Raw genomic sequence first — 27317 nt, 5'->3', positions numbered from 1 at the left:
TTCGGCCTGGTACCCATTGTATTATTTACCTTTTTTTTATTTTTACAAAATATGTGACTTTTAGACACAAATCAAAGAGTTAAGTGGTTTTGTAAATAAAAAGAGCGACGGAAGTGGAAAACTGTAATTCGGGACACTTGTTGGTTTGTAACCATGGCGCCTGGTCCTGTTTTGTACAGGATTTCACACCAAACCCCTGATGGAGCATTTGTTACTGAAAAGCTCGATCTTTAGTCTCTTCTGACCCAGTGACAGGGTTCCAGTTAAATCAATACTGGCCTTAATAACTTCAGATGTTAATGTTCATGATGATAAAACAGAAAAGACTTTATTTAAAAAATATTAGATGTTTTTTTTTTTTTTGTTTGGAAAAACCATTGACCTCTAAAGCAGTGATGTCCAAAACTTTTCCACCGACCGGGGGCCAAAAATCAACAAGTTGAAAGTCGTGTGGGGTAAAAAAAAATTTCTCAATTATAAGCACAGAATAATTTTACATAATTCTTCACCTCAAATTTGAAAAAGTTTTTTTTTTTAATCAGAAATGCTTCAGCTGTATTTGTTATATAGGAATTATTTAGACTGTAAATGAGTCTGTTACTTCTTAAGCACAGACAAAATTCTTGATTGAATGGTGACTTCTTTCTTCCAAGAATTTCAGCAGGTGATTATATTCTCAGAGTTTCACACAGATAAGTGACGTATGCTGATTATGCTTTTTTTGAACATATAAAATACTCTTGAATCTTGCATTTGTTCAGTTCTTTTCTGCGTCTATGTTCTCAAACCTCCAGTCGATGGCGGCAGATTTGCGCTCACACTAAGCCAGGCTCTGATTCTGCTGGCAGTTTCTTCCTGTTAAAGGGGAGTTTTTCCTTTTCACTGTCGCCATGTGCGTGATCTGTATTGATCGGTATGAGGGATTGCTGCCAAGTCCACAACATAACGCAAACGATCGTCCCGTCCTCTTGTCCAGGAGTGAATGCTGCAAGTCAGTGACTCGATGCAATCTGCTTTTATTTTTAAATCAATTTGAATAATAAACTGAACTATTTGATAACTAGGACCAATTGGAAAATTCGTACTCGACTCGGAATCTGTATAATTAGATTGAACCGTTTTATTTTTTCTCTACAGGGCGTTGAGATGACATGTTTTGAATTGGTGCTATGTAAACAGACTGAATTCAGCTGAATTACTTCAGATATCCGTTTTTCAGATCTGTTAATGAAGCTTTAAGAAATATTAATGCAATTCTCAACAAATGTCTCAAGGCACTTTACAAAAAAAAAAAGGGGGACGGGGGGAAGTCCGGAGAAATTCTTTACTGTATTACCAGTTGCATGCAGCAAAAGCCAAAAGTTTAGGTGACAAACTCAACACTTCGATAATTGACTTGTTTGTAGAACGAAAAGGAAATAAATAAAACCACACATGCCCTGCAAACGAACGGTCCAATTCAAAAGCGTCAGTCTTTTTTTTCTTTTCTTGTTTTACCTGATACACAGTGGAGGCTTGTGGTGCAAAAACGAACAATTAAAAAAACTCTTGCGGTGAAACAACCAGTCCCGCAGCGCGCTCGCGCACCCGCCGTGCACTTCTCCATTTCCTTCACTGGAGGAGACTGAGCCGCAGACACTAAGAGGCTCAAAACAGAGCTATTAGCTGAAGCGCACAGAAAATCCCTTTGCTGTGAAATCTGAAGAGAAGCATCGGGGCTGCGAGCCGAAGCCCGTCTATCGCAGACAAGCAGCGATGGAGCTCAGATAAAGAACGCAGGTCTGCAGAGAGGAAACCACAGGAGATCAGACAGAGGATTACACCTCGTAATTACGCTGCATTAATTCAAGGCAGAAACACCTTCACCACACACACACACACAAGCAAAAAAAAAAAAGAAAAAACACTCTCCAGAGCTCTTCCCACAACTTTAAACACCAAAAGTTTCACATTTATTTCAAAAGGTATGTCAGAAAATACAAACGGTAATACAAAAATAAATATGGGAAAGGCTGAATCAACAGATGGAAGAAGATGATCTGAGAGCGGTCGGCGTGACGACGGGGTCTCACTGGCCAGACTGGCTGCTGCCGCTGTTCATCTCCATGTAGACGAGTCCTGCAGAGAAGGAAACCGTGGAAGAGTTCAGGAGGTGGTGAGTCAGATGGTATCTCTTCATTTTTTTAAATTTTTTTTTTGTAAATCAAAACCATTAGAAGTTTCTGACTCATATCGATCATGTGTGGGAGTCTGTCTGCACCAATAACAGCATGCAGTAGCGAGTGGAGGCGTTTTTTTTGTTTTTTTTGCTTTTAAATCTGTTTTGCATCGCACCTTGAATCCAGTTGCTCGGTACCGTCGCTCTGTCCAGAGGAAGGCTGAGGGGAGCTACGCCCTGATGGCAGGCCGGGTGGCTTCTGTGGTGATCGATCAGCGACTCAACAGTCCCAAATCTCAGCAGTCTTCCTCTTAAATCCTGTCAAACACACACACATTCAAATAGTTGTGAAAATCTCTTTGGTTCCCTTTCAGATTTGTGTCGTGTTTTTTTTTTTTTTTTTTTTTTGTCGCACTTAATTTAAATGTTTCAAATCGTCAAACACATCCGGGCCAGACTACCCTGCAAAAGCACAAAATCTTACCAAGAATTTTTGTTGTGCAAATGTCTTAGGACACATTAAATGAGTCAAAACTAATTTACATGTAACCTTTTAGCAATAAATAGCATTTTATAAGTCAGTAATTCCTTAATAGTGATGAAAAAAAGTACTACTTCCACTGGCAGATTATCTGACTTACAACAAAACATTTTTCATATGTTAAGTGTAGCATTATGCAAGCGAGCAGTATGTGTGTTCCAGACTCAGTCACATTTTATAGCACAATCAAGTAACTATATTACATTCAGTTGTCAATAAAAAGGTGCACATAACAAATATGACAAAAGAAATTTGACTTTGTATTTTAACGTCTTGAAATTGGGCCTCTGTCTCTTTAAGAAGCTCTTCCTCTTTCTGAAACTCTGCCTTCAGGAAGTCATCACAATCTAGATCCTCTATTAACCCTTTAACAACGTTTTTACCAGCGATGCACTGAAACGTCACTCCTTTAATGAGCTCAGCGGTTGTGCAGCGCCACCAGCTGTTTGCTAATTGCTGCTGGCTAGTCTGAAGGAGCCGAGAGGGGAAGTCAAGGTGTTCTGTGAGGTGGAAGCTTGGAAACTTGGACACTGCGTCTCAAAGACGGAGCCCGGGGTCCACCCAGGCGTTTTGCAGAGCTGACTTGTTGCCATGGAGATTAAAGGATTTCTCAAACATGCATGAAATAGTTAAAGCAACACTCCAGGTATGTATTTGATGATTGTTACACCATCATACAAATCTCAATAAAAAAGTCAATTTTATATAACGCTGCTCCTTTAAGCCCAATCTCTCTGGGATTACACATCAGGACAATGATCCAAAGCATTGTCAGAGTGGCTCAAAGTAAAAATTTTATGAAGATTTTGGAGTGGTCTAGTCAAAGTAAGGACTTAAATCTTGAGTTAGATGCTGCACCATGAGCATAAACAGGTCAAAATTCCTCCACAGTGACACAAACAAGTCATCTCCAGTTATCACACATGCTTGATGGCGGCCGTTGCCAAGGGTTACCCTTCCACATAAGGTCAGATTAATTTGGCAATTATCTTAAATTTGAATATATATGGAAGTTAATTTTGTGTTATTTTAGTTTGTGGCCAAAAAAAAGCCAAAACAGAAGAAATCTTTAGAGAAACAAGAAGTTTTTTTTGTTTTTTTTTGTTTAGCAGCGTTTGTGTTCATGAGTGGAAACAGCGACTGTTTCAGAGTCTGTACATGTGTCACCTGCTCTTCTGATGTTCACCCACCTGGAGGTACCAGCCGCTGCCGTCGCGCTCCAGCCTGTAGGTGTGTACAAAGGGCGCCTTCCTGTGAAACAGAAACTGCTTTCAGACCACTTCTGTGAAACTGAAATAAGAGAAAAATCTGAAACGGGCACATTATCTGGATCTGAGGCCGACGGTGACTCACTCATGTTCGGGGGCACACTCACTGTGAGAGCAGACATCAGTCACTCTGCTCACTGGGTTCGCTTTTGCCTGAAGCGTTCTCCTTTTACCGCAATATTTTTGAATTTTAATCAGTGCTTCCAATATTTTCTGAAGGGGGGGCTTTCGCTTTCTTTTAGTTTTTTTTTTGTGTGGTCGATTTCTTCAGAAACAACACCTGGCTGTAGCTCCTAAATGAATCATCAGAGCAGCTTTACATACATTAACATTATTTTAATTTCTACTTAATCTCTGTGATTTTACTGTGATTATTTTCTTAGCGTAGAAAATAACCTTTCTCAGGGTTTTGTTGTGATTCCAGGCTGTCTCAGCAATGAGTCGGGTTTCCAGGAAAACAAAACACAAAAAAAAACAATTTCTGGTTCCTGGTCCGACCCGTGAACAGCCGTTAGAGACGGGACGGACTGAAGTTTTAGAGAACTTCTCTCAAGTGTGAATGAAAAGAAGCCATGGAAACCAACCTGGCCTCAGATAAAGCAGCGACTGAGAAAAACCACATTGATGTCGAGTCAAGAAATCACAAACATGCTGAAAAATGTCAAAAAGCAACACGACTCAAACTAAAGAAATCCAAGAACAGATGAAGAACTAACTCACTGCCATCTATCAGTCAGGGAAAGGTCAAAAGGTCATTTCTAAGTGTTTGGGTTCTCCAGTAAACCACAGTGAGAGTCGGCATCCACAAGAAAGAACCGGGAACGTCAAGGAAGTGGTTGACCTGCCGACATGACTTCAACAGTGGGTCGATGATTCAACTTCAACCAGGAGCAACATCTAAAGCGCTGCAGGCCTAACCCTAACCCTGACCCTGACCTTAACCCTAACCCTAACCCGTCTCAGAGCGGCTAGTAAACTTCTCCGTGAGTCCCAGGAGTTTTGGAAAAGTATTCTGCAAACTAACACATGGGAAACTTTTGACAAAATTTTAGAAAGATAACATTTTACCAACAGTCAAACATGGTGGTGGCAGTATTATGATCTGAACCCGCCCATTAGGATCACGCGAGAGTTATGCAGCAGGACAATGAGCCGATGGAATAAAAAATAAAAAATAAAAAAAAGAATCTCCTGACCTAGTCAAAGTCCAGTTGAGATGCACGGCTAAAAAGCCTTCCAACGTGGCATCGGATGACAACACGTTTTGTAAGAGTTATTGGTTCCTGTCCGGGTCCAATTCTGTTTAACCTGGGATCAGATAAGATGCTCTCTTAAAAAAAAGCAAAAATAAAAAATGAACGCAGGTGTTCACAGACAGCTGGTCTGTAGCTGTCACTAAATATATCCGACATTAATTAGTGCTTTTCTGTGACATTGCTGTTACATGAACACATGTTGTTTGTCGCTGTGGTTCCGTGGCTCTCTGCTCCGTTTTCATTTGTCTCTGTCTCAGCAGGTCTACCTTTTACGTTTTTCCCATCTCTGATACGACTGAAATAAACCGAAAAAATCCCCCCAAAAAAACAGACACGTCAAGAGGAGCGTTGTCGCTGAAGCTGTAACGCTCCTCTTGGGAAGGTAAAGCTGTTTATTTTTGACACTCGGACCGTAGTTCTGATTGCCGGACAAGGACACACAATTTTTTTTTTTAAAAATACGACTGTTCCGCAAAAAATCCCGGAAAAAACAGACAAAATTCCACCATGTTGACATTAAAGATTCATTAGCAGGTATTACAAATGCTTAATGTCACCAAGTGAAGCACAATTAGGCTTAGGAGGTGATTACTTATTACTTTTTTTTTTCTTAGGTAGCATATCAGACAGGTTTTTTGTGTCAAATATTAAAATATGTTTAAGGATCTGAAAGATTTACCGTCAATCCCGAAATTATTCAGAATAATTTAGATGTGAAATTAGACATATTAGGATTTCAAACTATTTTAAACTCAAAGGCTACTTGACCTTTTGCATTTATATACATAGTTTTGGTATTTTTTGTATATTGATAATGATTTTAAAAATCACTGGAAAGATCTTTTTTGGCATCAAAACTTTCCAACCCTTCTCATAAGTCATAAACTTTGAGAGCTCATCCGATTCCCTCCACAGATACGGAACAAGATTGAAGTCAAGATTGTGTCTGGGTCGCTCCAAAACGTAAACATTACTTCCAGTCAGAAGAAAACATGTCGCTGAAATTAAAAAAAGAGATGACTTTAAACCTAAATCTGATAAAGATATGAATAAATTTTTTTTTTGGCTTTGGTGTAAGTGGGATGTTAAAAAAAAGTGTAAAATAAGGAAGAAATATGTTTCTGTTGCTTTTTTTTACAGTGCAGCTGAAGAGATTTTATCTTGTTTTTATTTTAGTTTTTTTATTTTATTTATTAGTCAGACTCGATGTGTCTTACATGTTTCTTTTCACAGCTCCGTTGTTGGGGACGTTCCAGTTGTGTTAACTATAATTACACTTAAAAAACCTCCCTTTACTTTAAAACGCTTCACATCGTCACACCAGCAGACCACGAGCCTGGAAGGTCTCAGAGGAATTTGGTTTGACTAAATTTAAAAACATGAAGTCTGATGCACTAATGACAACTTCTTCAGAAAGTATTTTTTAAAAAAAGAACTTAGACTTCTTTTTTGTGCCGTCTGTTCTCAGCAGAGAGAGTTTTGCTGCTGCTACTGTTACATAACCTCTAAAACTATTCTCAAAGCTTTCACTTACAGAAAACTGAGCCGTTCTTAAGCAACGATGTGTGGCAGCGCGCCGGAGCGGCGTGGCAGAGACCGAGCTGCCGTAGACCAAAAGAAACGCCGAGATCACGGCTGACGAGAAGGCTTTTGTTGGCCGTCAGAGTCATTTCTGCCTGCTTTCTGGGAACTTTTTGTTCCGTTTCCTACGTTTATATTTCTCAAGTCTGTGCGCTGGAGTGCAAAGCAAAAGCTTCCAGGGACACAAATTTCATTTCTGCTAAGCGTCTTTTATCGAAAACGTGAGAAAACTGTTGAAATCGAGAAAAGAAGAAGAAAAAAACCCTTAAAAGATTTGTGGTACAGCCGTGAAGGCAGCGTCTTACCCTGCCTCTGTGGGACCAACAGAGAAAACGCTACCGAGAGAAAAACGTGAGGCAAAAATCAGCAAAAGTCTGTCTAGTTTTTACATTTAGATCAAAGCCAATAAAAACAAACAAACAAAAAAAACCCTCCAAAATCTTAAGGTGAGAAGTGAAAAGCGAGAAGTGGGACGTCACCTCACGCACAGACAGTAGGCCCCGGGCACCGTCTCGCTGTCTCTCAGCAGAAAGCTGCCGTCGCGTCCGAACATCTCCAGCAGCTTCTCGGTGACTTTGCTCCCGATCCGGCCGTAGTAGATGGAGCGAACGGCGGCGCCCTCCGTCTCCATGACGCCCTCAGAGCCAGGTGCCCATCTGCTACGCTCTGTGCAGGTGGAGGTGAAGGCACTCTGCTGCACAACGAGAGAGAGAGACAGAGAGGGAGAGAGACAGCGTGCGAAAGGTTATACGAGGCAGGAAAAGCTTTTCTGGTTTTCACACTTTTCTGTCATGCAGAGACACTAAACTGCAGCATGCATGTGATGAATCTTTTTTTTTCTAAACCACATTAAGGAGTTCACGAGATGGAGCAGAAAAACAATTATTCTCATTTTTTTTGTGTGTTTTATCTCATTCAGAGGCGCGAGCGTCTCTTTTTGTGAAAACGAAAACTGAATCGTTTGATCGAATTTAGGTAATCGATTTTTTTTTTTTTTTACCCAATCTGACTTTGATTTGTGTTTTAAATATGTGGATAAAATGCAATGATTTAGCGGCATGTTTTATGTGCATCTCGGACAGAGAGGAGAGGATTCAGGCGAACAGACGAGGCCCTGAAGCGGACAAACAACCCCCACCCTCCACCCAACGCCCGCAGCTACGCAACATCAATAGCAGCTGTGGTTTCATTTGAACGCCTAAGGCCTGCTCACATGTTTTAAAGTTAAAAAAAAAAAAAAAAAACATTTCACCTGAGAAAGGTCAGCCCTCCGGGGCACGACAAACAGCAACAACAGGATTAAACGGAACATATGAAGATCTATCGAGAATCAGTGTGAACCATGAAATCCCCTTCCCTGTTGTTGCGTTTGCAACGAATAGAAGAAATGTTAAAATTCAAAACGAAGCTTTAAATTCAGCGTCTGGAAATAACCTCACACCCATACCGTGCAGTTCGGCTAAAAAAAAAAAAAAAAAACAGAAGTCTGTTAAAAGTAGACTAGTTGCATGTTTTCACACTTTTTATCTCATAGTTTGTTGAAGCAAATTTTTTTCTTTATTGTCTTTTCAGACTTTTACGGTCTTTGGTTGGAGTCCGACAGAAAACACACAAATTGACCTCACCAAAACCTTCTCCAAAATCCATCACTTGTTTTCTGAGAACTTTAGTTCTTTGTTCTGGTAATTGTCATTCCAAAAATACAAATTATCCTCTCACAAAGTCGTTTTTTAACATTTTTTTTATCCCACTTTGAAAGCATGCTTTGACTCGTCATGATCCTGAAGGATAAAGTTTCTTTCCAGAGGACATCTGAACCTTTTCGGTCAAAACTGGCTGATAACCGGAGTTTATTGTGATATATGATTGCTTCACAAAAAACCCTAATTCAATCTGAGTAAAGAGAAACCCCAGAGCATAATGCTGCCACCTCCACATTTTGTGTATTCGGTTCTTTTCATATGATGCCGTTTCATTTTGCTGTCTCACTTGCCTTCACATATTCTACACTGATCAAAAGTTCATTCGTTTCTCAGGAAAAAGGATGAAGAAATTTTGTGGCGTAATTACAAAATGTAGGTCTGCAAATAGTGGTTGTGTGGTAGCACTGTATTTGACGGGGTGTGTGTAAGACCGACATGACATAAACATGACATAACACCTGTCATGAACATGAAGGAGTCTTTATGAATGTTGTCATGAAGTGTCATTTGGTAAATAATGACGTGAAATAATGACAATGACTTTAAAAGTTGCATTGAAAGTCCATTAAAAGTGCCAACTTTGCAGTAAAGAGTCATTATTTACTGAATGACACTTCATGACAACAGTCATGGACATTCATAAGGACTCTTTCATGTTCATGACAGGTGTTATGTCATGTCAGTCTTATGCACATCCCATCAAATGAAGTGTTACCCATTGTGTTAACCACTTAACCCTTTATATGCAATATTTGAAATACATAAAAAGATGCAAATAAACAATAAATTAAACACCTTATTGCCTAAAATGTAACTACATTGCATTGTTTGTTCCAGTAAATTTGAAGCAGGTGAAGCTTGCCTGTAAAACACGTTCACAAAGATGTTTTTGTCTTAAATGTATATGTTGTCTATATACGTATAGGTATACGATTTGTCTTAATTACTGCTTTTACGGAATATCATCTTTGCCTTTGTTTTTTTTTTTGACTCTGTATACTCCACTTGACTTGTCGATTAATAAATGAGTTGACGATTTTTTTCAATGATCAATACATCACGATTGATCCGATTAATCGTTTCAGCTCCACTGCAATGTGATATTTACTTTATTTTAGATGGGAAATGAAACAGGACGGTAAATCTAATGTCTTAGGATTCTTTGGCGCTTTCTACTCTCGGCACCAGAACCAGGACCAGAGAAAGGATTGGCAATCAGAATACTTTGGGTCACATGTAATGAAAATTGCTTCCTGGAGGTTTGGAAGGTTTTAAATTTGACCCAGTCTGTAACATTTAGCTGTGGTGTGTGATATGAAGCTTACCAGAAATTGCCTCCACTGTAAACAACCGTTCCCCAATTAGAAGAGAGAAGTGCTGATCCGATCAAGGCGGCTGTTAATGTTGATTCCATATTTGGAAGCGAGGCCAACATGGACTGAATGGCTTCGTTCACTTCTTCCGTTCACATTGCTAAAACTAAGACGGCGCAGAAAATCAACGTTATTGTTCACCGTTTCTCCTTCTGTTCGCTGATTGGTTGAAATTCTACCGGAGGAATCCAAGTCAATGGGAGAAAGCCCAGCCTGCGCTGTGAAGGGAGACGAGAGCCAAGTAGGATTGTGTAGAAAGGCAACGGCCAGGCAGCTGAAGATGTAATGTGCTCAAACAACACAGCAGCTGCATTTTATGACTGGGAAGCAAAGACTGATGAATTATCGCTGATATTTGAGAAAATGTTCCTTGACAAATTGCACCTTGATGACTTCTCTTCTTGGCAGGAACTCCAATTAGATCATAAATAAAATATTTTACCTGACCCAACCCAAGCCCACCGGAAATGTCTCCAAGCCCAATATGACCAAAAATAATTACTGTATTTTCCGCACTATAAGGCACACCGGATTATAATGCGCAACTTCAATGAATGGCCTATTTTAAATATTTTTTTCATATATAAGTAGCACCGCATTATAAGGCGTTTAGAATAGGTGCTACAGTTACGGTTTCCACCTGTCCCATATTGAACCGATACGGGACGCGATTTGTTCCGTACTCTACAAATGTGGATGTGCAATAATAAAGAAGTAGTACATTATATAGTAGGCTGCCCCAGTCATTGTTTCACTCACGGTGTTGGTGTTGCGATATTGTGCCCAATTGCGTTCTGGGTAACAAGACCAACCGACACGCTGCCGCCGCAGTCTCTGTCTCTCTCTTCCCCCGCCCCACCGGCTTTAAATGTATAAGGGCTGGTCCCTTGGTACCCCTAGTCGAAACACCCCGGATGAATGTCTAAAGCCACTTTGTTGACATAAAGAATGTCAACAAAACAGTCAGACTTGGGTCGGCGAGGAGAGCCTTCTGTGACTGGGCCGATGATGATGGTCACCCTTCTCCGTTCACGCACAGCATGTTCGTGGAGAACGTGGTGCTAAATGACCTGCAGACGACCTGATTCTAGACGGTCGGTAGGTAGATAGGTCAGTCAAACTTTAATAGATTACAAACCAGCGTTCTGACAACTATCCCAGCATGCACTGCGCGCTTCTTTTTCTAGGGGTGAAAATTAAGTCAGCGGCTGCTTACCGTAGTTGCTAGACCTGTTGTGGCTCAATATTAGTCCATATATACTGTAAGGCGCACCAGATTATAAGGTGCACTGTCGGCTTTTGAGGAAATTGAAGGTTTTTAGGTGCGCCTTAAAGAGCGGAAAATACGGTAACTGTATTTATATAATGGAGCCTGAAGTAAACCTGACATATCATTTAAATTCATCTATTTCTGCAGCGTAACTTGTACTGGGTTTAGTTTTTCTTTAATATCTTCCAGCACCATCTTGTTGCTTGTTGTAACCGCAGGGTGAGTCAAGTGCAACTCTGCTGAGATGTATGATTGATAAGAGCAAAACAGGGTGTGACTGTGTGCGCATTGTGCAGCACTTGTTACAGGCTAAAAAACGCCTGAGCCTTTATTTCTTTTCACAACAGAGTTACCTGCTTCCTCCTCTACAAGTAGATTAACACATCTTTACATTGTGCATTTCAGTTTTGGACTTCTCTGTGCTGTACGTCTTCTAAGGTTAATACACAAGCCGCAGAAACCTGACCCAACCATAAAGCTATTGATTTTGGCCTAAATTTCGGGTCAGGTTCAGACCATAAATATAAATATATTCCCTGATTTAAGGTTTTCCCAACAGGATCGGATTTATTGCCGAGAACCACGACTACAGCAAAGAAACAATGGATCAAACATTTCCTTTTTTTAAGTTTATTTGAACCTGAATGTAGGATTTTGATCCTGTTTGAATAGGAGAACATTCAAAGCTGTGAATCAAATCATTGCTAAAAACACAGACATACTGTCGTAATGGAGGATTATTATAGTTAAACGTGGAGGAAAAACTAATAGCCTTCTCCAACATAAAACATATAAAACAAAAGCCTTTTAACTCAAGCCTCATTCGGTATTAAAACAGTAATTATATATATAAAAAAATTATCTTTGGATATTTTTGCTAGATATATAAACAGACAGTTAATATTATTGGTAGCTAAAGTAAAGTTCTTTCTTTAAAAAAAAAAGTTACATTTAGCATTTGTCCTCCATATCCTGCTTAATAGGTGCATACAGTCGAAACAATAAACCATGTACAATCGTTCCCCAACTTGTTCTGACCTTGGCCCATTTCAAGCAATAAGTTCAAGTCCACATAGAGTGTAAAACATACTCTGGTTCTCCTTTAATCTTCTTCTCCTCCTTTAGCCTCCAGAGAGTCGATAGCTTGGAGCTCGGAGGAGAACTTCTCTCCTAGATCTTTGTTTGCCTGGAGGAAGCCCCGCAGCCGTTCCAGCTGCTCCGCGTCCTGAGGAGCAGGCAGAGAGTCGGAGGGGAAAACGTGTGTCAATCATTCTTTATGTCTTGTTCAAAAAAAAAAAAAAAAAAAAAAAAAGGAAATGCGGGGCTTTTGTTCCACCTACATGCGTCTTTACATCCTTGTCTTCCTCGTTAGCAGCATACAGACACTCCCGCAGCATCTCCTGCAGCAGCTCGGCTTCCCATCGACTGACCGACTCGGCGCCGGACTCCGGCGAGTCGGGGTCCGAATCGGCCGATGGGCCAGCGGAGTCCAGTCGGTCGACGCCAAACACGCGTATCGAAAGATCTACGGTCAGCATCTGGATCACAAAAAAAGAAAAAAGAATGGAAAAAACATGATGACAGCAGCTGCTGCTTTTCCATTGACCATGTAATCGTGCATGTTGGTTATTACGATAATAAATTTGCTTTAGGGAAAAACGGCAATTTAAAAGCAAAACTCATATTTTTTTTTATAAAAAGTTTTAGCGTTGTGATGAGTTAGTTTTACGGTCGTATTGAAATGAGCGTATTTCTCAAAACTGCAACGACATCACTTTTTTTTTCGCATCACAACAATCACATGACCAACAACCAGATGTTAACACTGGTGGAGAAGACAAAGAAAACGACAGGAAGTGGTAGGAGGATGACGGCGCTGCACATTTTTAATGAACGAACTTATTCACATTTGACTTTAATTGCGTTTCTTATTTGAAGTTGCCGCTAGGCCTGTCATGAAAACAAATGTTATTGGACGATAAATTGTTCAACAGTTAATGCGATAAATGATAATGTTGTTTTGAAACCATTTTCAAGTAATATAATGGCAATGGCGTAATAATGCAAGAACACATTGTCAGAGATCAGTAAACTTTAACACAGTGAATGAAAAACATTTTAAATATCCAAAATAAATAAATAAAACAAATAAAATGAATTTTGAAATCCTTGTAAACAAAATCGCTCTTCAAAGAAAACGGCCGGTTGAGACCAAAGCACAAAACTGAAAACTTCTTTTCATCTAGTTTTTAGTAGAAAAAGAGAGAGAAAAAAGAGAGATAAATGAGAAATCATGCCAATGGAAATTATTGAGTTTCTTTTAATTTATCATGCAATTAATTAATTTATTGATTATTGTGACAGGCTTAGTTGCAGAATGTACATTTCACAGGAATATGTTTTTTCTAATCTTAAAACTGTCACCATGTCGTAACAGTAAAATATGAGATGGACAATCTGTACAAAATCTATTCCCCTGCCTGTCCCCTGAACTTCAATTGCAATCTGCAGATATGCATCGCTTCCCGTCAGAAACAGCCAGTCAGAGCCAGGAGGAAGGTCTTAGTGCTGTCAATCACTCTCGTGTACTTTAGAAAAGTTACATACTCCAGCTTTCATGGAATCACAACAATTGCTAAATAAATTGCGTTTTCTTGACATTTGACAGTTTTGTGCACGTTTGTAGTGGAAGCGCATTATAAAGAGCCTGAAAGTGGAGCTGCCGCTGTTTTCCAAACAAACTCACGTCTTCAATTTGCTTCCCGACGGTCAGCATGTGGGGCACGAAGTTCAGCTGATGCACAAAGTGCCTCAGAGCCGTCCTGTAGTGCCTCATCCAGTCGTCCTTCACCCGAAACTCGCAAGAGTGCATCAGCTCGTTCCTGCACTGAATCACCTGGAAGCAGAAGCACAGATGTGAACATGCAGCATTAGTCCTGACATGAAGTCGCGTTGTAAGTCTTTTTTTGTTGTTGTTGTTCCACTGCTCACCTGTCTCACCAGCTTTGGATCCACGGAGCTGAAATAGTCGCAGTAGTTGATCAGGTTGAGCAGAGCGGAGGCGTCGAACTCGTCGGCGCGCTTCACCTTAGCCTGACCTCGTGGCATGTACGCCTGAAGACACACAGAGCAGCAGAGCATGGAGACCCAACTCGAGCAACGCAAAGTTCAAACCCTCCTGATGGACCCGTGGTTGGCTTCACGTCGAGCTGAAACGAAGCCGGTTCTTTTTCCTCCAGAACGCGTCCTGTCACCGTGGTTTCCGCGTCTTCAGCCATGACGAATCCTGATCCTATCAGAGATGTTTTGTTTACATTATGCCTAGCATCTCGTCTCAGGTTTGTTTGCATGCGTTTTCACTTCCTCTGCAGAGGCGGTTCACCTTTCATCTGAGTCCAGGCAGCGATTTCTGCTGCACGAGCCTCCAATACGCTTACCGGTGTGTTGGAGTGGAGAGATTTGTATTCATCTCATCTCAGAAGGGATCTAAATATATTTGGGGGGGTTTTGTGCTGATGTTTTATTTAATTTCACTTTGTATAAAAAGTAGTTATCTATGAATCATTTAGCAGATTCTATAGATTTTTTGTTAAACATTAAAACCTTTTTTACACAATCTAAGAAATACATTAAAATATGCAAATAAGTAATTAATTAAATTCCTTCTTTAAATAAGAAACTAGATATTTTATTGCCTAAAATGCAGTATAGCATTCCTTTTGTGACTTTGAACTGGGCAAGTGTATATATATATATATATATATTTTTTTTTTTATGCCACTTGAGAAGTTAACAATTAATAGGTTAATAAAATAGTTAGCCTTTCCAATAACTGATTCATCACAATTAATTGTTTCTGCCTTAGTTTAGCAGAACCTCCTGAAAATTGAAACAATGAAACAGCAGTGGAGCTTCTTTTAATGATTTCATGTTAGGTATTAGATAGCGCCTATGTTTTTTTTATTTTAGATAGAAGCAATACTGCCATCTAGTGGACCTTTGCAGTATCGTAAGCCTCTATGTGCACAGCTCGGGAGTCTGCTGCTACAAGTGGCTCTTCCGATGCCTCTTAATCATTTTGGCTGAAAATAATACAGAACTAACAAGTGTTTTTAAACATGAATATAACAAATGCAGGTTTTTGGCTGTTTTTATCCTGCAATTTTTGAATTTGATTTCAAGTAATATGTTTTTAGATCGGTTTTCATTGTCATTTGATTGGAATCTAAATGCTTTTTCAAAATTTTGTTTTCCATCCCACAAAATAAATAAATAAATCCATCCTATTTTTGGAGTTAAAACAAAGATTAATACCATCCTTCCTAGAGTGGTTGTATATCTGAAATCATTATTTATCATCCAGCAAAATTTGTTATTGTGGCAGGCCTACCCGGTGAGCAAGCTCTGCACTGGCAGCCAACACAATCCCGTCACACAATCCATCTGAGAGGCAACAGATGGAGGATTTAAATTAAAAAAGGGGGAATGTGCAGTGAGAGTTTGCACATTCCCCGTGTGAGTGTGAGGAGTGTGTGACAGACATCATGGAGACAACTTCACTCCAACCAACCCCTCTGAGTTTCTGATGTCACTATGCTAAAGCTACCTAATAATTCAATGCAATGATAAAGATTCAGATCTTTTTGGGGAGATATTTTTGCAATGAATGAGTCATTTTATGCTCAATCATCTATTGACAACACAAATTGCAAGCACAAGAAGTAGAGGAATAAAATTTGGGAAGCAACCTTGGAGTCCCTCCCACAACTGTACAAATGCGTGACGCGGTGTGTCAGTTAGATCTGCAATCTGGCATAAAGAACAAAAAGTTCAGCAGTTCGCTTCAGCATACGTTTCTGCGACATTAGGTTAACTTTGCGTGTGGATGGAGTGATGTGTGGTCTACCTTGGCCAGCTCCCAGTGGTCCGTCCTCCAGTAACGTGGAAAACAGTTTGTCCATTGGATTGTGGCATCTGGCTGTCTGTGATGTCTCAGGATAACTTTCTGCCACTCTGAACACACCCTGCATACCGAGACAAGCTACCAGTACAGAAACCCAATGAAACACAATGACTGTGAGAAGTTATAACTGGAATATATTTAAAGGAATAAGTGGTCAAATCCTACCGTATTTCCTCTGGGTTTACAGGAAGAGGTCTCGCAAGGTTTCCGCAGGAGAGGATACTGGTTGAGCAAATCTCCGTGGAAAGCTGACAGCTGCTGGTCGGTGAACGGAAGGAGGCCGTCCTTCAGGATGAGCAGGCAGCGTCCTGCTTTCAGCCAGTTCTTGTACTCCTCGTCGTTGAGACGAAACGTCAACTCCTCGCGGACCATCTCAGCTCTACTTCCTCATAAAGTGAAACACAACAAAGGGGCAGGGCAATGTTCAGGCCACGTAGTTAGCTCTTCCCACTGGCTGCAGTTCAGCACGGCGGCCACCAGATGGCGGTGTGTTACCGTAGCTACATGATGCCCGGGCGGGAAAAACCAGGTGGGCTGGAGGGAGACAACTTTATGTGTGAAATAAGGGAGTTTATGATGTGCAGAGAACTCTGAAAAATTGGAGAAACTTAATTTTGAAAGATTTCTATCTGAAGTTGAAATATAAGAACCTCATGTCATCACCTGCAGGACCAGGGTGGTCACCAGAGAGAACTTGGAATCTGTCAATAATACTAGTGAGACTTATATTTATAGAGGATATTTTTATTTCAGATCACTCCTGTGTCCTTTTTGATTTGTCTTTAGGCATGGAATTATCTAAAACTCATCATTTCATTGGCTCTCATATTTTAGTTCACTTTGCTGAAAAGTTTTCTTCATGTTTTTATTTCTCTTGACACAGCAGTTACAATGTTGATTGTCTAGCTAATGTTTTTAGCAAACATTTTGGGGAAATTCTAGATGAAAATCTCTGTATCAAGTCTGTACCCTGCGGGAAAAAACTGATTGACTCTGAAGCAGCTATGTAGGAAGACTGGATGTTTGTGGAAGTCAACTAGGCTCTCTGCCCATCTCCTGCATTTGAAAGAGGTTTTGATTTCCCACAACTAGCCCACTGTATAAAACAGTTCAATTTCTCTAAGTCATCTCTTCAAATGTGAGGACAGGATGATTTCAACATCTTCTGCTATAGATATTATTCCAACATCACTATTTAAAGTTGTTTTCTCTTGTCCTGTAAAATGTATTAGCCCCCCCCTAAATTTTGGTCAGGTTTCATCATTCAAAAATGGTGTATTTCTCCTCTTCTTAAAAAGTCTCCACCTTAGATTCATTGTGTCTTACGACTTATAGGGTTATCTCAAAACTTTCTTTCCTGGCCAAAATTCTACAGCAACCGTGGGATTCTGATGATTTTATTATTTCAGCCATATTTCAGTCTGGTTTTTGAAGAGCCTATTCAACAGCGTCAGGATTCCTTCCAGTGACTAACGGTTTGATGATGTGGAAATGAGAATCGTTGGTGTTAGCTGGACGTAAATCCCAGGTTTATGTTCAGCCCTTTAGTATCGGGGATCACTCAGTACTGCTTGTGAAACTGAGAGTCTTCCAGAGATATTTGTGTTGCCAAGTCCAATTTTAACTTGAGGTCTGTTACTCTCAACCATGGGGTTCTACTGTGTTTCTGTTTTTGGGCCTAATTTATTTGTCTTTGTCTCCTTCCTTTATGCAGTCTTTTAAAATCTTTTAATGAAATCTCTTATCATTACTACGCTGACGATACTCAGGTTTTAATTACTTTTAAACCCCATTCAATTGCCAAGCTATCTGTTCTACAATGATATATGAAATCAAGCAAATGAAGGTCAAATAATGATTTTCTCCAGTTGAATGAAGAAAAAACACAGGTTCTTATCTGTGCCGCAGATAACTCGGTTCCTTCATTTTCTGACCACTTGAGTTCGGTTGCCTCATACATTAAGCTTCTTATTAAAAATAAATTTTTAATAAGAACAATACAGATGGTGCTGTATTGTTTTAATAATATGTGAAGGATGTTGTTTATTCCTGCTTTTTTCACTTGAGGAACATTGGGAAACCCAGGTGTATCATTTCTAATGCTCAGATGGAAATGGTGATTCATGTATTCATCCGTTCTTGTATTGATTATTGCATTTCCCTTATTACCTTTTCTCAGTGAAAGTACTACAAATCATTGAACTGCAATATTGTTGACTCCCATATGGGCTCCAATGCAACACCTGACTACTCTTCACAAACTACCAGTTCAGCACAGGACCCAGATCAAGGTTCTCATGTGTACTCATAAGGTCATGATAATGTTTCTGCATACATTACTAGACTTTTACATCCATGTGTCACCACCACCGAGTCGCCACGGTTGACTGATCTGGGATTGCTTTACTATCCTAAAGCCAGGATTAAAAATCAAAAGTGAAAGTATCTTTGTGGTTGTAACTTCTCCAAAAACATGGGACTCAAAGGTGTTCTCATGCAGGCCAGAAGTGTCTCCAACAAATCTATCCAGCCCTTCCAGCAAGTTTTGGATCTGGCCGGGGCTCTCCCCCAAGTTAGCCGGGTCGTTGCCTTTCTATGCAGTACCGCTCCAGTCGAATCTTCCAAATACTGAATTAACATTAACGGCCATCTTGTTTGGCTCGGTACTTCACTCTCCGCAGTAGAGGATGGTTGTTTACAGTGCAGAACATTTTCCAGTAAGCTTCACTGCCTTGAACTGGTGCATTACACACGCCTCAGCCAAACATTAGCAATAAGGTCAAATTTAAGACTTCAACAGAGTCTGCGCTTCCAGGAAGCAATTGTTTCTCAATAGCCAATGGTCCAGACTCTCTGTACGAAGCAAATCGTACAAAAAGGAAGATGGGAAGCATTCCATAAAGATGCCCGAAACACCTCAGCTGATTTTTTTCTAAGTGGCCGAGGAGGCTCTGCGTCTTCCTTGACACAGAGTTTCTCACTTTATCTCCAACGCCAAATCCAGCCATGAAACCTTCCTCTCAGCCGCTTCACTCTCCTTCTTTTGATCATGATCCATCTCAAGAGAGATGAACCGGTAAATCAAGAGCTGCACATTTTGCTCAGCTTTATACTCCATGACAGATCGTATACCCATTTACTGTTCTATCCTAACGTCAATCATGAACAAAACAGAAGGAGTATTCCACGTCTGCTGATTGAAACAAAAGCTAATGCAGTAGGTGGTGCTGACACATTGCCAGTCTTCAGCTGGTGAAAATATGCAGACTTTCAATAAAGATATTATTTTTATACAAACGCTGTTTTTTTGTCAGTAGTCTACAGGCCCTCTGGTAGTTATCCACTTCTTAAGAGAATCTGTGCCTTCCCTAGTGGTCCGACCATTTTAGTTGATGTTGAAACAAAGAGATTCACAGTTTTCACTCCTGACTCAGTTGCTGAAATTCTCTCATGTTCTCAGCACTGCTCTTACTAAAGTTTTCCTTTACGTATTCCACGGTTCAAGAGAACTCGCTAATTAAGTACAACGCATTCGACAAAGATTTGATCAACTAGTTTTTCTATTAGACGGCTGAACTGCAAAACTAATTGCCCCGGTGCAGCTTTCTACTTTTTTAGATTCTGGGTTTTACAATTGTTTCGGATAATTAATCAGAAACCTTGATGTCCGGCAAAAACATATTAAAGAGAAATAACACGTCAAATCCTGGCGTGGACATTCAAGAACAGGTTAGAAACTGGGGTGCAGCGGTGGCACAAGACACATAGAGGCCTCAGTCCTCTATGTGGCCATCATATTCCCCTGCCCCGGTGCATTGACCTTTGCAGAATGTCTTCCCCTCTTTCACAACCCACTTTTGTGTCAATTCACTGTCAAATAAAGGCCACTGGAGCAAAAAAAAAACTTGTAAAGAAAAGAACAGGTTGAAACAATGTGTAAAAAGTAAAACAAATCTGTTTTTGAGGGACTTGGGACTCCAGTGAACCACAGCGTAAGCAGTTGTCTACAAATGGACAAAACAGAATAGTGGTGAACCTCAAGAGTGACCAGCCTACCAAAATTACATAGAGCACATTGATTAATCACGTCCCTCGGTAAAAGCCACTATTTATGATTTAACAGTGAGAAACAGGCAGGGCAAAAATGGCATCTGGATTTCTAAGGTGATTAAACCACAAAGGCCCATGTAACATATGATGAATACATCTTGATGACCAACAGGACTTTAGAGGAAATATTCTGGTGAGTGATGAACCCTAACTCACCATTTCAGAGAAAGTAGATCATGCTTTTCTTTAGGACCTGGATGACTTTCTGTAATTTTTGGGACCATAAATTCTGCTCTGTAGCAGAAAATCCTGGAGGAGATTGAACGGTCATCAGTTTGAGTCGATTAAGGTCTGACCTCACCACCATTGACTTCTTGTATGTATGTTTGATAGTTGAATTCAATTATTTGTGGAACAGTCAAGAAAAAAACCAAAAATATATATACTGTATATAAAAAAAAACAATGGAGAAGGAGATAGGCAAACATGCGTCTGTCCAATAATTTTATATATGCGTTCATTTCACTTGTTCCCGTTTCTTCCGGTTTTGTGTTGTGGTGAAAAACTAGGTCTCTCACAGATCTGTCTTTCACTCGAATTTTGCTTGAACATATTTTTATTCATAGCTCTGTGGAGAGCAACATGCAGCGTTCACTCAAAGATTAAGCCTCCCACCTTATCCCTATGTCTAAACCAATCCCTCTCAAACATACACCTACTTGAGAGCCTACATCACCTCGTTTCGGTGACTGATGTTCCTGACAGTAAAAACCTGTAAAGAAAACCTGTGAGGCAGCTTGGTCTCTGCGAAAAGCTTGGCCTCATCTGATTAAGACAATTCCAACCCAGCGTTTCATCCGCACAAAATCCCACAAGACTTACTTTAAGGGTAGCATAATTAGGCCACGTTCAGCAAGCTGTTCAGCAGTTCAGTCGTGACTCCATCTGAGGACGCGCTCTCTAGTTAGGAAGATCTAAAACGAGGACTGAAACCTTGATATCAAATGAGCTGTCTCTGGATGTGAAGCTACAGTTTTTGCATTTCTGTGTCAAAGTTCTTCATATTCTTTCTTCACTTTGGACAGGCCTGGACAGCAGAGAAGCGAGTCCAGTGCCTGCCTTAGAGAAATGTGCCGAACAGAGCATCACTTTGTTGTAACGTGGGTTGGACAATCCCTAATACCAGAGCAGGAACACATGTTGTTCTATGTATTATTTGCAAAGTTCACTGCAATTTCAGTTTGCAAATCGTTATCTGAGCCTGCCAGTTCTACCTCTCGTTAAAGTTTTTCTATTTCCATTGCCGCAACGTAACTGATTGATTCGGGAGACAAATTTCACTTTTAACCATGGGAATTTGGTCCTGGTGAAAGCCTTGCTAAAATATTTAAATTGATTTTTATTTTAGGCGTCAGGTAATTCCTCCCTGGCTGCTCCTCGCTCTTCCTCCAGCTGCCCTCCAACCTTCTCCCGCTCTGCTCCTCTCTCATCGCCTCCCCTGCTTCTGCTTGGCTCTGCATTTAAATGAGGGAAATTGTCAAAGAAAACCATTAATACGAAGTGAAAGCACCTGATGGCAATTCTGACAGCACATGCGCAAAAAGGCACAATTAACTTGACCCGGCTTTGCAATCCAATTTGATACCTTTATGTCAAGAAATTGAATTATGATTGGATTACCTATAGGTACCTATATTTATAAATGGCCTTAGCACATCCGACAGTTTCTACTGAATCATTGGAGATGCTGAACGTACCTTTTGAGCAAATATGCCAGCTTCCTCTTCCTCTTCCTCTTCTTTACTCAACAATCTCTGAAGATCCACTCAAAATAACTTAACCAGAGCTAAAATAATGCTGAAGATAGAAAGTTTCAAATAAGTTTTGAGAGAGCCAATGTTTCCACTACACTGTCAAAAGATACACCTCTTCCAAATTATAAATATTGGCTGTCAAAAGAAACCTGCTAGGGCTAAAATGAGCATGTATTAGCTTAGCTTAAAGTTAGCAACATAAACACTCTCAGAAACTTGAGCTAAGTCTTGAATATTGATTCACCTGAAAGTAATTTACTGTTCATTTATTAGAAAAATAAACAAAGCCAATGGAAATGGTACTGCTACAGCCATGCCATCTAACGGTCTACCTGCTGAAAATTAGCATCAAGGTCCTACTTCCCAACAGAAACGCTGAAAAGGAGAACATTTGCATGCACCGCTGAGCTACGGCTTCAGCTCAACTTCATTTAATTGGACTGCTGACCTTGTATGAGCATTAAATCATTTTATGGGAATCCATTTCGCCTCAAGTATGTCTGACTCCATAATGATAGGTGGCGATGTGCCCCCTTTCAGCTTGTTAGCAATAGGGCCGACACAACTGAGTGTCCAAGTAGTTCAGGTAATATGACATGAGGTCTGCACCTTCATCAATACAGTTGCACTGCAAAAACTAAAATCTTAGTAAGATTAAATATCTTAAATTAAGGAGATTTTTCTTGTTTTCTTTCTGACAAGATAATTTTTCTCACCAAGAGGGATTTATGTTAGAATATTTTTCTTATTTTAAGTGTTTTTGTACTTAATTATCTCAGTAAGATATAAAAGCTTAATATTAAGAAAATATTACTTATTATGAGTAAATATGTGCTAGAATCTAGAATATCAATATTTACCAATCAAACTTCAAGTCTAGAACTTATTTTATATAAGTAAAATTTTCTTATTTCAAGCACAGAAAGCGAAATCACATACTTAATGAAATGTATTCAGATAATTAAAAGACTATGTCCAAATGGAATCCTTTGTGTTATTGTCAATGAAAAAAAAAAAAAAAAACATGAACTTATATTCTTGTATAAGTTGGCAGAGTGTACTGGAAATTATAATTTAATATTTAAACGGTTGACATTTAACACAACAATTTCAGAGACAATATCAGTTTATATATCAAGATAATTCTTGGCATGTTTCCGTCTGCTGTGGACCTTAAAGTGATCTTCTTGATGCAAGATGTGGGACCTCTCACTGACATGTCATGACATTTCTATTGATGTGTGATTTGAAATGGCTGGTTTTCCACACAATGAGATCAGAATCAACAATATTGATTAGCTCAATGTCATGATAAATATTTTAACTTTTGGTTTATAAAGTAAGAATTTGAAATATAAGTTACTAATATTAGTTTGAACAATATTTTATTCATCATGTTTGTAACCCCTTTTATGACATCATACAATCCAAATGGGAAAGCGCCCAAAATGTCAGTGAGATAGTATTAATGTTCGATACAACAGATTTTCTTTCCGATCCAATACCGAGTAAAATTTAAGCTGGTATTGGCAATACAGATCCCATACTTTGTGCAAAGACAGTTAGTTTGTTTCTTAATTAAATAAAAAATAAATGTAATCCATATCTTGGCTTCATAAAAAGAACACAATGTACTCTGATGCACTCATTTTAAACTCAGAAGTACATTGAGACAACAATCTTGTTTACTATAAGCTATTTTAACTCAGCAGAAATATACAAAACATGTGAAAATGGAGTTGCAAACTAAAAAAAACAAAATTAGTAAAGTAATAACCCTACTAAATAGACTGCTCAAAAAAAAAAATAAAGGGAACACTTAAGTGTTCACTTAAGTGTTAAAGTGTTCCCTTTATTTTTTTTGAGCAGTGTACATCATTGGTTAATTATTAAAACTACTATAAAATGGCAGCTGAAATAGCTCCATGTCACTTTTTTTATAATCTGTCAACATGTCCATTTCTGAGTGAGTGAGCGTCAGCAGCACGCTGCGCTTGGGCATTACGTCCTTGCACATTACATACTCACCAGGCGGAAGAAAAAGTAGTTCCCATTAACAACGTTTCATTTCGGCTAGATCTCAATAATTTAGTTACTTTCTAACTTGCTCTTGTTAATCTACATTATCTCAAATTACTAAAGTGTTGAAAGTATTGATCCTTGGATCTGAAAATAGATTTTAAAGAATTAAGTTCTGGTATCGAAAGAATCGATATTTCAGTATCAATCCGCACATCACTAACGGCAACGCCAGAGATCATTTAACTGCCCTCATTAACGGTTAATTCAGTTGTAACAGCCTAACTAAGCTTTTATCTACTGTACTTTTATAAGATTTTCTTTTGGCAAATTTTCTAATCTCGGTTGGACATGGATGAAGATGGAGGACTTTTTTACGTGTATAGACCCTACAGCTGCTGTACTCAGAGGTAAGTTTAAAGTTGTCTGTCTTTCTAAGATAAGCTAACTGAAGCTAGTTAGCATGTCGTGAAATGCCAATTTTCATCCGCGGTTAAAGAGCCGCTCTTGTGAATATGAGCTTTGAACAGTTATTAACCACAATAGCTGTGGCTTAAAAATAATATCGACACGGGTTCATGGTAGCTTCCGTTTTTTAACATAGCTAAGGTGGCTTCTCATTCGGGAAATGGTTAAAGGGCAATTCCGCCTAGTATTTCACTAACTTTGAGGGGGTTTTATGTGCTGTAATTAAAAAACTTAAATGCAATGAGTCTACAAGGTTAGATATTCCACACTGTTACCAGGATATTTTAAACACTATTTTTAATTAGTGAATTTAAGTAGTCCTTGTTTGATTTAATTAAAATAACTTTCTTTCCATCTTGAATTCATGTAATATTGTAATTGAGCACATGAACTAAAATAAGACTTGTTTTATTTTTCAAGTAAACCAAACTGTTGCCATGGTGAAGCCTATGCCAGACACATGTCAATCACGTATTGCACCATCTACAAGAAACTTTGGGAATTGCAAGTGACGGCGTCCTTCACATTCTTGAGGTAAGAAATTTATGATACTGATTCATCATTACACTGATTAGTCCCTAAAACGTGGTTTGTTTTGTGATTGTTTTTCTGTCTGTGCTCCAATTAGCAGATGACCCAACAACTTCAAACAAGACCACTTTTCAGCTCTGTGGTGATCATGAAACCAACTTTCTACTGGCCATTGGAACCATGCCTGCCTGCCCTGATCTTCTGAAAGGAGGACATCATAGCTACTACACCTTTCAGCATCCGTGTGTGGGGCCACTCCTCTCTGTGCTGCTGACAGACGTCTTGAGAACAGCGTCTGTAACTGAGGCAAGACTTCCACATATAAAAGGCTATGGCTGATAGGAAGAAGTTCATTGCAGAGGAAGCTCCTATTGTTGACATCTAATCCCAAGATTTTTTTTTGCTTTGGACAATTTGGTTTGCTTGACTCTTAGTGCATCTTATGAGTGCGGCAGATGTGTCAGATCTTCATTGTTCTGTCATTTTACAAGATTGTTTCAGAATCAGATGCCCATCCAGACTTTATTCTTACCAGTAGTCATGTTTTATTGTGCTTATGTGAAACTTAAACGTAATAAATATGTTAAAAGTAATTGAACTCATGTCTTCATTTCAGCAAGCCAATAACATCTCTTGTTCCAGTATTCACAGGATCAATTTTTGGATTTTTGTCTTAGCATAAGAACCTTGAGTAAAGCTGTGACAAAATATATATTTTAATCCTATGCAACAATAAAAATAAACTAGATTTAGGTATATCACTGCAAAAAGTCCCCTTTCAAAAACAAGAAAAAGAAGTACAAAAATAGGGTATAATTTTCTTAAAATAAGAAAAATTATCTGCCAACAGAACAAGAAAATTTATCTCGTCAAGATTTTCTAAAACAAGAAAAAATATCTGACCAAGATAAACCTACAATATCTTAAAATTAGTGTATTTTTACTTAAAACAAGCCAATTTTACTAATATAAATAGAATATATGAGATTTATTTTCTTAATACATAGAACATTTTTCTTCAAATAAGAAAATTTTACGCTATTTCAAGAAATTCAGTGTCGAGTAACATTTTCTTTACTTGAGATAATTTTTCTTAAAATAAGATAATATATCTTACTCGTATAAGTAAAATTGGCTTGTTTTAAGTAAAAATACACTAATTTTAAGATATTGTAGGTTTATCTTGGTTAGATATTTTTTCTTGTTTTAGAAAATCTTGACAAGATAAATTTTCTTGTTCTGTTGGCAGATAATTTTTCTTATTTTAAGAAAATTGTACCTTATTTTTGTACTTTTTTTTCTTGTTTTTGAAAGGGGACTTTTTGCAGTGTGGAAGTTATCTGACATGTGCAGCCTTTTCTCACGTGTCGCAGAGTCAGAAGAAGAGAGTGAGCTAAATAGGGGGGTTCTCTGTTTCCTGTAGAGTTGCCAACTTCTCAGTATGGAAAGTAGCATTTAGCTATTCCACATGTAGTATGAAATGTGGGATTCAATGTGAGAGAAACTAAAAGTGAGCAAAACCTTAGTATCTTTAGAATTACAAAGGCATTTTATTCTGTCCATTCTTCTTTTGTCTAACATCCCAGTTCCTCCCTCCTTGTCTAATCCTTGATTTTTGTCAAGCGAAAGTACTCAAAAGAGTCACGAGCTGAATTATTTTGCTCTGTATTTTATTTTACTGCATTAAAATGTAGTTCAGTTTAATTGGGTTAATTCAAGACCACATTGTGGAACAGCTGGCTTCCTACCACAACCCAAAAATATCCGTGTCAGGTCCATTGATCATTCTGATTTGCCCTAATTGACATGTGCATGACTGTTGCAAGTAAAAAGTTGCAGATAAACATTTGTTTTATTTGAAAATTTAACCTTTGCGTAATACTGGGGATAGTGTGAGATGAATGGTTCCACGGTTGCCACCTGTGGCAGAGTAACCTCATGGTTAGGGTGAGGAGAGAGCACAGGGCAGCAAGGCATTCCACAAAAACACACTGACCTCACTCTTTATTTAGCTCAAAGCTTTGGTATGTGATTCATAATTAACCAAGTCAAAACAAGGCGCGACATCAAGCACATCCATAATCTATCCGAAAAGCGAGGGCCAATCAAAAGATTGGATCTTCACAGAAAGGCAATCTGCTTTTTTTGTTTGATTGGCTCAGACTTTAACTTGTTTCTACGAAGGTGAGCAAACACAGATAGACCCGCGAAAAGGGAAAAGACATCAAATATTCAACACGCCAGTGAAACCCGGGGAGAGAAAAAAAAAATTACTCTGAAAGGATTTTTAGTCACGCACTCGATCAAATAGGTCGCACTCTG

General features: G+C 39.1%; 2 protein-coding genes and 1 long non-coding RNA gene across 7 annotated transcripts; 1 reads left to right on the top strand and 2 right to left on the bottom strand.

The window, feature by feature from the left end:
• Window positions 1-1925: 1925 nt before the first annotated feature.
• On the bottom strand, window positions 1926-12337 carry LOC103478934 (SH2 domain-containing protein 1A-like). 4 transcript variants are annotated; one of them, XM_081598123.1, is made up of 5 exons: window positions 12241-12337; window positions 7284-7498; window positions 3890-3950; window positions 2335-2476; window positions 1926-2118 (listed from the first exon to the last, which is right to left on the bottom strand). In XM_081598123.1, exons 2-5 carry the CDS (start codon window positions 7433-7435, stop codon window positions 2069-2071), a joined length of 405 nt encoding a protein of 134 aa, XP_081454249.1. In that variant the 5' UTR covers window positions 7436-7498; window positions 12241-12337; the 3' UTR covers window positions 1926-2068. The 4 variants fall into 4 exon arrangements, with proteins under 4 accessions (XP_081454249.1, XP_008431303.2, XP_081454250.1 ...); XM_008433081.3 differs by having other exon boundaries at window positions 7293-7498; XM_081598124.1 differs by having other exon boundaries at window positions 7284-7495; window positions 12241-12336.
• On the bottom strand, window positions 11765-16998 carry LOC103478935 (uncharacterized protein CXorf38). Its single transcript, XM_008433082.3, has 6 exons — window positions 16279-16998; window positions 16057-16191; window positions 14142-14264; window positions 13897-14046; window positions 12491-12688; window positions 11765-12375 (listed from the first exon to the last, which is right to left on the bottom strand). Exons 1-6 carry the CDS (start codon window positions 16483-16485, stop codon window positions 12253-12255), a joined length of 936 nt encoding a protein of 311 aa, XP_008431304.1. The 5' UTR covers window positions 16486-16998; the 3' UTR covers window positions 11765-12252.
• A 5966-nt stretch (window positions 16999-22964) lies between these two features.
• Window positions 22965-25588, top strand: LOC103478936 (uncharacterized). Of its 2 annotated transcripts, XR_535872.3 has the most exons (3): window positions 23831-24406; window positions 24885-24998; window positions 25093-25588. It is a non-coding gene; the product is annotated as an uncharacterized LOC103478936 (long non-coding RNA). The 2 variants fall into 2 exon arrangements; XR_014084417.1 differs by having other exon boundaries at window positions 22965-24406; window positions 24885-25588.
• The last annotated feature ends 1729 nt before the right edge of the window (window positions 25589-27317 follow it).

The sequence above is a fragment of the Poecilia reticulata genome, chromosome 17 (assembly GCF_904066995.2).
Source record: "Poecilia reticulata chromosome 17, P_reticulata-male-v2, whole genome shotgun sequence".
NCBI lineage: Eukaryota > Metazoa > Chordata > Actinopteri > Cyprinodontiformes > Poeciliidae > Poecilia > Poecilia reticulata.
The sequence above is the reverse complement of the archived record's forward strand: the minus strand, read 5'-3'. Positions and strand labels throughout refer to the sequence as shown.

What these genes read in the sequence shown, in the direction of transcription:
- LOC103478934 (XM_081598123.1), bottom strand. Translation starts at nt 7,435, where the DNA reads ATGGAGACGGAGGGCGCCGCCGTTCGCTCCATCTACTACGGCCGGATC. An exon ending in GCCTACTGTCTGTGCGTGAG is followed by an intron (nt 3,951 to 7,283) that starts GTGACGTCCCAC and finishes TCTGTTTCACAG; the next exon opens with GAAGGCGCCCTTTGTACACA. An exon ending in GCAGCGGCTGGTACCTCCAG is followed by an intron (nt 2,477 to 3,889) that starts GTGGGTGAACAT and finishes TGTGTTTGACAG; the next exon opens with GATTTAAGAGGAAGACTGCT.
- LOC103478935 (XM_008433082.3), bottom strand. Translation starts at nt 16,485, where the DNA reads ATGGTCCGCGAGGAGTTGACGTTTCGTCTCAACGACGAGGAGTACAAG. An exon ending in ATCCAAAGCTGGTGAGACAG is followed by an intron (nt 14,047 to 14,141) that starts GTGAGCAGTGGA and finishes TTCTGCTTCCAG; the next exon opens with GTGATTCAGTGCAGGAACGA. An exon ending in ACAAGGATGTAAAGACGCAT is followed by an intron (nt 12,376 to 12,490) that starts GTAGGTGGAACA and finishes CCTGCTCCTCAG; the next exon opens with GACGCGGAGCAGCTGGAACG.